General features: G+C 53.5%; 1 protein-coding gene across 1 annotated transcript; it reads right to left on the bottom strand.

The window, feature by feature from the left end:
* Window positions 1-1,007: 1,007 nt before the first annotated feature.
* Window positions 1,008-9,644, bottom strand: Ssc4d (scavenger receptor cysteine rich family member with 4 domains). Its single transcript, XM_078023865.1, has 10 exons — window positions 9,448-9,644; window positions 8,347-8,382; window positions 7,804-8,109; window positions 7,224-7,301; window positions 6,132-6,446; window positions 4,627-4,704; window positions 3,917-3,991; window positions 3,489-3,800; window positions 2,659-2,736; window positions 1,008-2,041 (listed from the first exon to the last, which is right to left on the bottom strand). The coding sequence occupies exons 1-10, from the start codon at window positions 9,611-9,613 to the stop codon at window positions 1,725-1,727; spliced, it is 1,761 nt and encodes a 586-aa protein (XP_077879991.1). The 5' UTR covers window positions 9,614-9,644; the 3' UTR covers window positions 1,008-1,724.
* Window positions 9,645-11,173: the final 1,529 nt, after the last annotated feature.

Raw genomic sequence — 11,173 nt, 5'->3', positions numbered from 1 at the left:
TTCTAGAAGCTAGAAGCTAGAAGAGGTAAGGAAGCAGAGGCAGATTCACCCCTAGAACCTCCGAAAGACCATCACCCTGTGGACACTTTGAATTTTATCCAGGGATGTCCATTTCAAACTTATGACCTCAAGAACTGTTAAGATAGTAAATTTGAGGCTGGGGATATAGCTCAACTGATAGAGTGTTTGCCCCACATGCACAAAGGCCCACATTAAAAAAAAAAAAAAAAAGATGGTAAATCTGTATTGTTTCAAGGAAGGACATTGGTGGCCATGTTATAGCAGTAAGAAAAAAACTAATACAAAGCCTTGCAGGCTTGCTAGGTGCCACCTCTGACACATGCCTCCAATCTGAGCAACTCTAATCCCTGCAACTCGGGAGGCTGAGGAAGGAGGATCACAAGTTCAAGGCCAGCCTCAGCAATTTAGCAAGGCCCTAAGCAACTTAGTGAGACCCTGTCTCAAAGTGAAAATTAAAAAGGGTTGGGGATATGGCTCACTGGTAAAACACCTCTGGGTTCAATCCCCAGTACCAAAAACAAACAAACAAACAAAAAACAAGCAGGCTGGACCTGAAGGGTGGGGGCTTGACACTGGACTGTTGACACAGGCAAGTCACATAGCCTGGGGCCAAGAGAGGCTCAAACAGGATCTCCACATTGCTTTGTTTCCCATCTCCCTTCCCACTCCCTTTAATCACTTTTTCTTCTCTAGTGACTCCTTCACCTTGCTCTGTGACCTTGAGCAAACCCCTTCCTTTAGCGGGTTCTAGATTTCTGTATATGTAGAAAGAAAGAGGAGACAGGCCAAGGGCCAGGGTATTCTCTAGGGACCTTGGAGGCCCGCCACAGTGAGTCAGCATTTCCAGGATTCAAGCTCAGAGATGATGCTCTTGGGCCACCGCCTTCCATCCTCAGGCCAGATTCCTCCAGAGAGTCAGTCCTGCCTGGAATCTTCTGTTGCCACGGATAATGCACTGCTGTTCAAACAATGACCTCAGTTAAAAGTCAGGGGGACAATGCTTTATTGAGTTGGCACCTATGAACTGGTGGCTACAGGCCCCCAGGCTTCTTTGCTACTGCAAAGTGGAGGCTGTGGAGGGGGCAGATAAATCAGAGCTGCTGGTTCCAGCTGCAGGGAGGAGCCACTGTCCCTGCTTTGGCCCCTCCAGCCCCCTTGTCCAGCCGAGCACCATCTAAATCCAGGCCTTCATGGAGAAGGTCAGGCAATGACCCAGGTTTTTCTGCAGCCCCTGGGAGTCTAAGGAAAGAGCTGCATGTGCCTCCTGGCTCCCCTGCTTAGGGATCCCCAGATAGGTCAGGGAAGGGAAGGGAAGGCATCCCATTTACAGAGGAACCCTGAGCCTTCTGGATCCAGGTAGAAGGAGGCAGGGTCAATAGTACTGTAATAGGAGTTCCCATGAAGAGAAGACTCCAGAGTCCCCAACCCCTCCCTGCCATTTTCTGTTTTGGCTAAACAAAACATGGATGTGTTCACTGCACTGGACTGCAATAGTTGATGACAGATCGAGGTCACCCAAGAAGTTGATGGGGACAGAGCCAGGTTCCCCTAGGCGGGACTTCCCCTCTGGGCAGACTTTCTCCCAAGTAGGGGAGGGAGGGGCAGGGAGAACTGCAGAAGTCACTGGAGGAAGGCTTCCTGGAGGAAGAGGGACAGGTTACAGTAGGCTCCCGGAAGAAGTGGTGGTCTATCGAGCCAGCTGGTCACAAGGGCCGGCACAGGACACTGGCATCCTCACTGTGGTCACAGTTGTGGGCATCCCAGCGAATGTGAGAGCAGAGCAGTAGGGTGCTCTCATCCCCACGGCACTTGACGTTGTCCAGAAGGATGGGGCCTCGACCTTGGCCAAAGTGGGCCTCACCAAGGGCTGCCAGAGCCGGGCCACAGCCCAGCTGGCGGCACAGGACACCAGCTGCCCGCAGGTCCCAGGCATCATCACAAACTGTGCCCCACCGTTGCCCTAGGAAGAGCTCTACACGCCCCTCACATCGGTTGGCTCCACCAACCAGACGTAGGTGTCCTGTGGGGGAACAAGGCCTGGGGGTAAGGGGGTTGGCCCATGCCAGGCCATCTCCAAGCTAGGCCAGGTAGGGGGTGAAGACGCTAAGGCAGGGTTTGAGACACAGCACTGCCCAGGAAACCCCATGAAGACAGACAAGTGAGACCGATTCAGGATGAGCAGTGTGCCAGACCCAGAGACAGGCCTGAGAGAAAGAGATCAAACGTGTTGAGTGCTTCTGTCAGCTGTCTCATAATTCCAGTACTTCAACACCAGGCCAGCCATCTGGGGATTGTGATCATGTCCTACTGTGTCCCCTGAAGGTCACTGGAGTCTCTACCCCACTTCCTGAACTAAATTTGGAATTCCTTCATTACTCCCCTCAGGACAGGATCCCCACTCTTTCCCTTTAATCCTAACTCTAGAAACCTCTAGATTGCTCTAGTTGGAAGTTCATCTCCTCCTTTCTGGACATCATACCCCTATTAATTAGGACTGAGACCAGCACAAAAAAACAAGTGTTTCAAAATCTGGTGCAAATCTGTTGAGCTGCTATAACTCAGGCTGTGACTTCCCTCAATCTAATCCATCCTTTTCTGATGCTCCCACCTCATTTTCAGCTGGCTGTGGGCACCTACCATCCCTGGGTCGAGGTGTGGGCACCCGAGTGGTCTCAGGGCCGTCCTGCTGGACCTGCAGTCCCACTTCCTCTGGGCCTGGCTCAGCAAGAAGAGAAAAAAGAGATGGCTGTCACGTTGGGGAACATGCTCCTCAGGGCCAGGTCACCTCCTCCTCTCCTCCCATTCCCAGAGAAGTCTGATATGGGGACAGACAGGACTTAACAGGATACTAAAAAACTGCTCCCTGTCCTTTGTACTAATTTGACCCTGGGGCCCGAGGCAGAACGCTTTGTGGCCAGGACTTTGAAGAGGGAGAGGACGCCCCATCAGGCCTGGGCACTAAATGAGGGTGAAGATATTGATTTCCACAGCAATCGATGAACAGAAGCATTTTTCAACGTCCCATTTCCACTGCCATTGGCGACTTCTGGGAAGGCTGATCGACTCTCCCTTGCTTCCCACCTCTCTTACTAGAGTTTGCTGGATTATGACTCAGACTCCAGAGAGGTCCAACCCTAGGGCGGGCTCCCAGACGCGCCCTGCACTGCTGCACGGAGGAGCGCTCCCAGTCCCCACCCTGCCCTCGCACTGCGGAGGCCGCGCCCTTCCGGCCCCGCCCCTCCCGCGCAGCCGCAGAGCGCAACAGCAGGCTTGCCGCTAGTCCCGGCGGAGTGCTCCCGCCGCAGTGCCGCAGAGAGGCCTCACGCGCGTCCCCGCCCATCCCTCTCAGGTCCCGCCCACGCGCGCAGTGCGTGTACGCGAGGCCCCACCCTCTCCGCCATGCGTGCATACGTGGGCCCCGTCCGCACCGCAGAGGGCGCCTCCGCGCGGTCCAGCCGCAGTCTTACCTGCGCAGAGAGCGCCCGCGTCCTCGTGGTGACCGCAGTTGTGCTGCCCCCAGCCCAGATGGAAGCAGTCGCTCAGGCGGGCTTCGGTACCCACACAGCCCACATTGTCCAGCAGCACTGGGCCACGGCCGTAGCCGAAGTGACCGAGACCCGTAGCGCCCAGCGCAGGTCCGCAGCCCGCTTCGCGGCAAGCCACGCGCGCGTCCGCGAAGTCCCAGTCATCGTCGCACACGGTGCCCCAACCCCCGGCGTACAGCACCTCCACGCGGCCACGGCACGGGCCCGGGCCGCCCACCAGCCGCAGCCGCCCGCCTGCGGGGCGCACAGGCCCGCGGCCAGAGGGGGCTGGGCTGGGGCGACCGGCTCCCTGGCAGAGCCCCTGCCCCATCCTCTCCCACCCCCCGCGGGATACCTGCTCGGCCACTTACTTTTCTTCCCCGCAGCCCAGGTGGGTGTGGTGGACAGAACCGACTCCCCAGAAGACTGGGCACCAACTCTGGTACCTGCGGAGACAGAGCGTTTAAAGGGCACTAGGAGGTCTGTCCTGCAGCAGGCAGGGGGACCCTGACTGCCACACCGCACCTCACACTCAGTCCTAGTCTGAGTCACCATGTGTAGTTTAACGTAGAATCTTAATTCTAGACGTTAACCTAATTTTAATCCCAGTAACAGCTACAGACCCAGTTCCAACCTCACTTAAAAAAAAGAGAGAGAGATTTTAACATTGGTTTGTTTTTATGTGGTTCTGAGGATCACCCAGCACCTCACCGGAGCTAGGCGAGCGCTCTACCACTGCGCTACAGCCCCAACTCTCCAACCTCACTTTTAACCTTGATTCATCCTTTAGGTTAACTCCCTCACCAAGTCTCTGATTCCCAAACTCAGCAGCAGCCCCAAATTTTACTTAAGCGCTTTGGAGAAATCTTACCACCGCCTCCCACCCCGCCGAACTTTTCATGGCTCCGGGTTTCATCCTTGTTCCATCTGCTCATGGTTCTCTCACCCACCCTTACCATCTGGCCAAAAGCCCTGGCCTGTGAGTAATAGACCCCTTCCTGTGGATCCAAAACAGCATTCCCAGTGCGCATCCCCACCCACCTTGTTCCTAAGGTTTCAGCCTGAAGGGTGGGCTTTATACCTGATGGCTCAGTGTGCCAGGCCCCATCTGCTCTTGTGGCCAAGGGTGGCAGTGCTGTGAGAGTTGTGGGACCCAGGACTAGAGCAGGAGAAAAGAGAGCAGGATCAGAGGCTGCTCTTTTTTCAGGTGATCCATGGACTCTCAGGAGAGGAGAGGAGGGTCTCTTAGAAATGACACCAGATTTTACTTCCTTGGACAGGGGCTCAGCCCTAGCTGGGATCCAAGAAGGCCCCACTTTTGACAGTAGTGATTGACTTGGGCTAGCCTTTACAGTGTATTCAGGGCTTGCAGGACCTTGTTTTCAGTTCCTTCCAGTGTCCTATGTTCTCAGAAGCCTAATGTGTCCAAGACTGGAGAAAGAGAGCCTTGCCCACTAGGGAGGGCCATTCACAATTCTGAGGGGCTTGCAGAACAAGACTCATCTTGCAGATAAGATAGAGTTAGAGAGGCTGGAATTGTGGCTCAACGGTAGAGCACTCCCTGGGTTCGAGCCTCAGCACCACATCAAAATAAAGGCATTGTGTTGTGTCCATCTACACTTAAAAAATAAATGTGTGTGTGTGTGTATATATATGTGTGATATATATATATATATATATTTTTTTTTTTTTTTTTTAAAGATAGAGCTAGAAAGGGGTGGTCTGCTCAAGGCCATGCAGCAAGGACAGCCCTAGCTCTGTCAGATTTTTTGTATAAGAGGGTAAGGCTTTGCCTCTCAGGGCCTCAACTTTCCCATCTGTAAGTGGGAATGATAGCCCTTGGAGTGCTAAAGTACTTTCCATCTTATACAATAGGGTCCATCTGTGAAATGTTGTTATTGGCATTATTAATCCTATAGGCTGAGAACACTTCTCAAATTGGAGAGAGTCCACGTGGGAGAAAGTTACTATGAGAGCTTCAGGATTACAGAGGGCTATGCTAGGTGATTCTGATATATCTCGGGGGCAATTTTAAAGTACTGTTACTTTTTTAAAAAAATTTTTTTAATATTTATTTTTCAGTTTTCAGCGGACACAGTATCGAACCCGGGCCGCAGGCATGCCAGGCGAGCGTGCTACCTCTTGAGCCACATCCCCAGCCCATTTTTTTTTTTTTAAATCAGGGATTGAACCCAGGGGCGCTTAACCACTGAGCAACAACCCAAGCCTTTTTTATATTTTGAGGCAGGGTCTCCCTAAGTTGCTGAGGCTAGCTTTGAACTTACCATCCTACTGCCTCAGCCTCAGTATTCCACTAAGAGTTCTTGGAAATTGCTAGAAAGTTATGGAGGCATTATTAGTGGAGCAGTACTGCAGTATTGTTACACAGCTGTGGAGTGTTCCCTAAATAGTAATGGGATTTTCTGAGGCACCTTCTGGAGTAGGACTGAGAGAAGTCACTTCCAAGCCCTCCAGGAGAGCTCTTGGAACCGCTAAGGTAGCCAGCCAATGCTCGCTCCTCCCCGCCCAGGGCTCAGTCCCTCTCCACCTTGCCCTCCCCTCCAGGGCCCGCCCCAGAGCCTGCACCTGCGCAGAGCGCGCCCGCGTCTTCGTGGTGACCACAGTTGTGCACGCCCCAGCCCAGGCTCAGGCAAGCTGCCAGGCGGGGTTCGCTGCCTTCACAGTGCACGTTGTCCAGCAGGATGTGCCCCGTGCCAAAGCCGAAGAAGGCGTTGGTGGTGGCGGCCAAGGCCGCCCCGCAGCCTAGCTGGCGGCAGACCACAGCGGCGTCCGGCAGCCCCCAGTCATCGTCACACACCGTACCCCACAGGCCGCCGTGCAGGATCTCCACTCGGCCCTGACAAGGGCCCGCGCCCCCCACCAGGCGCACGCTGCCCTCACCTGGTGAGGGGAGCGGGCTGGGGGCAGGGAACATCTCCCACCTGCTCTGCCTCCCCATTCACACACGTGCGCCAAGCCTGGACGCACCCTTCCGTGCCCCAGGACCCACAACCCAGGCGGAGCTGCCGCCCACCCACCTCCAGGGCATTGCCTCCTCACAGTCCAGATGGGGCAGCTTGTGGGGTCACAGGGCAGCCAACCCTGGTTGGGTCATTCCTGCCTAAAACCAGCCCGCTGGTCCCTTTTCTCTGCTCTCCTGGAGGACTAGAGCACACGGCTTTGCCTTTACTACCACCTGAAGAAAACCTCCCCTTTCAAGGTGCAGCCTCACAACTCTTCCTCCATGAAGCCCTCCTGGCCTCCTGATGGAGGGAACCCTCTTCCTCCTCTGGACTTCCTTAACTGTCCTTCTTTGGGGGCCCTTTCCCTTTTTTATTTTTTGCAGTACTGAGGAGGGCGCCTGCTAGGCAAGCGCTCTACCCCTGAACTACATCCCTAGCCCTTTTTAAATTTTGTACTCTTGCTGAGTACCCAGGTTGGCCTTGAACTTGCATCTTCCTGCCTCAGCCTCCCATTGCTGCGATCGGATGGCAGGCTGCCCTTTTCCTTTTCTTGTTCCTCATTTTTGTGCCTCCCTCCACTAATCTGCTCCCACCCCCAATTCCCTCCTGCTCACCTTCTCCAGCCTTCGGTTTGCAATCTCCCTCTTCCCCTGCTTAGGGTAGAGTGTGGGCGACTCCTAAGGCCTAGGGGGTCCCCCACATCACCCTTACTTACCTTTCCCATTCTGAGGAGTTGTAGGGGGCGCTCTACTGCTTAGCACCTTCCTTGTTGGGGGCTGTGTCAGCAAGAATTCTGGGGAGGAAGCAGGAGGAAGGGAGGATACCTGAAATTTTCTGTGCTACATTTTCCCATCCAGAGAATGAATGACAGGGCAAGGACGTGGATTCCTAAGGTGCTGCTGGGGCTTCTGGCTGCACAAAGGGTCAAAGAGAATCACCCTGGGATTGAGAGGAGGAGAAGCTACCAGACTTCTTACTTCTTCAGTTTTTTCTTTTCCGCAGTGCTGAGGATTGAATCCAGGGCTGCTGTATCACTGGGCTACACCGCCCCCTCAGCCCTTTTTATTTTGAGATGGGATCTCACTAAGTTGCCCAGGCTGGCCTCAAACTTGCAATCCTCCTGCCTCAGCCAGAGTCATTAGGATTACAAACTTGAGTCATTGCACCTAGGAAAGCATCCTTCTTAAAGCAGTTCACATTCCTGGGGAACTTATGCACATTTTCAGGTCCCACCTCAGACCTGCATACAGCCCTGCCATAGTCGGCCACCCTCCCCATCCAGGGCCTCAGCTCACCATCGCACAGAACAGCAACATCCTCATAGTGAAAGCAGTTGTGCACGCCCCAGCCCCGGCTGCCACACTCGCTCAGCATGGTCTCCTGCCCACGGCACTCCACGTTGTCCAGCAGGATGGGCCCCCGGCCCTGGCCAAAAGCAAGGGGCCGCGGCACAGGCAGCGCCAGGCCACAGCCCAGCTGACGACACACCACATTGGCATCTACCACGTCCCAGTCATCATCACAGACACTGCCCCAGGAGCCACTGTGCAGGACCTCCAGGCGCCCCCGGCAGCGGCTCGGGCCCCCCACCAGCCTCAGCTCTGTGAAGAGGGTTGAGCTGGCACCAGGGGGATCACTGGGCCCAATCTGCAGGATGCCCACTTTGCCGTAAGCCATGGGCGTCTTGGGATCCGTCCCTTCTGTGAAATGGAGAGTCTGAGGCAGTGCCTTGGACGTGGGGGCATCTAGAGTCACAGAGGGCTAGTTAGTCATTCCTCCCTGAGGTCCTCTGAGTGCAGAGTACCTGAGGGCAGGTAAGGGTAGGGCAGGGCACCTACCTGAAAAAGTCCTTGGAGTGGCCTGGAGGGCGCTGGCTGAAACAGAGCAGGGGAGAGCTTGGGCCCCTCTGCCCAGCCTCTGGCTGTCTGGTCTGAGCAACACAGCTTTCCCTCCCCATGGTCACCACCCAACTCCTCCCGGTCTCCAGCTTTTCCAAAGTTCTGTCACCTCTCTCTGGAACTGTCTAGATCAGCCTCCCTACCTTACCTTTTCCCAGCGGTCCCTGGACCACTCCAGAAAGATCTGCCAGAAGCTTCCTGTCTCACTCTACTGCTAAATCCCTGCAGGAGTCCTAGCCCTGAGTTCTGTTTACAATGACTTTTAGGGCTTTCTGACCAACCTCAACTTTTTTTTTTCTTTTTCCTTTGAGGTGGTGGTGCTAGGAATTGAACCCAGGGGTCCTCTATCACCAAACTACATCCCCAGTTTCTTTTTTATATTCTATTTTAGGGTCTCACTAAGTTGCTGAGGCTGGCCTTGAATTTGTAACTCTCCTGCCTCAGCCTCCTGAGATAGCAGGTGTGGGCCACTAGGCCCAGCTTTAATCTTCCATCAATCTTGTCTCCAGGTCTTGAACCCTCTGGCCAACCCTACTAATTACAGCCTTGAAGATCCTTCATGATCCAGCTTGGAGCTATTCTGGAAGCCTCCCCGTGTCCCTGGGCTAGACGAGCAATCTCCCCTGATTCCTGGGTACTGTGTATATGCCTCTTCCAGTGCCTTCTGCCTGGTAATGTGGACATGCTTGTCTCATACCTGGGTCCCCAGGGCTCCCTGCTCAGGGTGAGTTAGAAGATGTTCAGCACCCCCTCCTTAATCATGTAAACTGCAGTGGAGATTCCTTAGGATTTCCCCCAAAAGGTTAACCTATGGAATCCTTCTGCTTTGGGTGTCAACTTATGTGCTTAGTGTCTCATGGGACTAACTCACTCTCTCATTAGGACAATGTATGAGTCTTGTAGGATTTAACAGACAGGTCAACTTCAGTGGGGTTCAAGGCCCTCCAGCAAATATTGAGATGGCTACCAGACAGCCATGCAGGACAGTTGAGAAAACCAAGAGCCAGGAAGAAATAGCAGGGGCTGGCTGGGAACACTCACCCAGTGGCAGGAAGAGGAGGAGGGACAGGGCTGGGGGGAGGGGTGAAGGGGCCACGCCCCCATCTCCAGGCCTCCACCCCCTGCTCTTCTCACTGGGCTGGGAACCAGCCGGCATCTCTGCTTCCGTGTACCTCCAGCCAGCGGACAGCCCTTCAGATGGTCCCATCAAGGGGCTGGAGAGAAGTCACAGCTGGAACATCTGGAATTCAAGATTCCCAGTGTTTCCTTCCAGCTGGAAGGGACAACTTCAGAAGGAAATGGCATTCCACTGGGGTTTGACATTCCTGCTGCAGGCAGAGGCAGGGGCAGGGGCAGCAGCTGGGAGATGACAGTTGGAAGCAGGGACAGAAACTAATGAGGAGTTAGGTTTGGCTGGAACCAGGGTTGTGTGAAGAAGGCAGGGAATGGGAGTGAGGTTGGAAGGGTTGGCAGGGCCCATGCAGACAGCCGGATGGCTCAGAGCTCATCCCCCAGGGCTGTGCAATCCCCAGGACAGTGTCCCAGATGGCAGGCACTCCATTAACTGCCCTAACCTAGGGGAATATAGATATTCACTTATTGTTTGATTTTTATTGGTTGCCTTTTTTTAAAATTTTTTTTTAATTTTAATTACAATGCCTTCTATTTATGGTAAAGGACTGTGATTTTCCATTTTTTTTTTTTTTGGAACAATATAAAGTTTCCCTTTAAGATGGATTTAAATCCAAAGAAATGAGTCAATTCAAAGAAAAAAAAAAACAATTAAGGAAATCAGTTCCCATGTAATCCCAGGGACTCAGGAGGCTGCGGTGGGAGGATTGTAAGTTCAAAGCCAGCCTGGGCAACTTAGCAAGGCCCCATCTCAAAATAAAATCTAACAAGGGGGGCCGGTGTTGTGGCTCAGCAGTAGAGCAATTGCCTAGAATGGGTCAGGCAATGGGTTCCATGGCACCACATAAAAATAAACAAATGAAATAAACATATTGTATCCATCTACAACTTGAAGAATATTTTAAAATGTTTTTTTAAAAAGATGTGGGGGAAAATTTTTAAAAAGGGTTGGGGATGTGAGTCAGTGATAAAGTGCCCTGGGTTCAGACCCCAGTACCAAAAAAAAAAAAAAAGGTGGAGGAAGGTCTGAGGGAGTTACCGCCATTTGGAACACTCTGCCTTCTGAAGATTGCTTTTTCAGTGCTAAGGATGGGACCCGGGGCGTCCTGCCAACTGAGCTACACTTCCAACCCCAAGACTTTTTTAGATTTTTGGATTGAAGTATAAAACCAAAACAATCCCCCTCCAAAAAGCATAAATCCTGTGTGGGATTCAGTGAACGCTCACTCTGCATCATCGGTGTCCTAGAAGCCCCCCACCTTCACATCGACTTTTCTGGCAGACTTTAGCTGAATGTGACACCAGGTGTGCCAAAGATGAATTGGTGGGTCCGGTCGGGGACAGATGGAGACTTGCTCAGAGGCTGATGCAGGTTCTCAGGGCTCCAGATAATGAAGGACAGAGAGAGAAGACAGACGCAAAAGATAGCTGGGGACCAAGTTGGCAGGGCAGGGCCTCCATGGGTTGGGGGACTGGGGGAGAGGAACACCCAGCTGCCTCCCAGTCACCCTGATAGGCACTACAGGAGGAAGTGCCCTGGAGGCTGGTTTTGTTGGGATCTGTTGAGAGCGAGGTACTTGATGCCCCTCCCAGAAGGTCTCCCCCTTGCCCACAACCCTCCACCCTGGCATAGTTG

Source organism: Ictidomys tridecemlineatus, chromosome 10, assembly GCF_052094955.1.
Source record: "Ictidomys tridecemlineatus isolate mIctTri1 chromosome 10, mIctTri1.hap1, whole genome shotgun sequence".
NCBI classification, from domain to species: Eukaryota; Metazoa; Chordata; class Mammalia; order Rodentia; family Sciuridae; genus Ictidomys; species Ictidomys tridecemlineatus.
The sequence above is the reverse complement of the archived record's forward strand: the minus strand, read 5'-3'. Positions and strand labels throughout refer to the sequence as shown.

What these genes read in the sequence shown, in the direction of transcription:
- Ssc4d (XM_078023865.1), bottom strand. Translation starts at nt 9,613, where the DNA reads ATGGGACCATCTGAAGGGCTGTCCGCTGGCTGGAGGTACACGGAAGCA. An exon ending in TGTTGCTGTTCTGTGCGATG is followed by an intron (nt 7,302 to 7,803) that starts GTGAGCTGAGGC and finishes CTTCCTCCCCAG; the next exon opens with AATTCTTGCTGACACAGCCC. An exon ending in CGCGGGCGCTCTCTGCGCAG is followed by an intron (nt 2,737 to 3,488) that starts GTAAGACTGCGG and finishes TTGCTGAGCCAG; the next exon opens with GCCCAGAGGAAGTGGGACTG.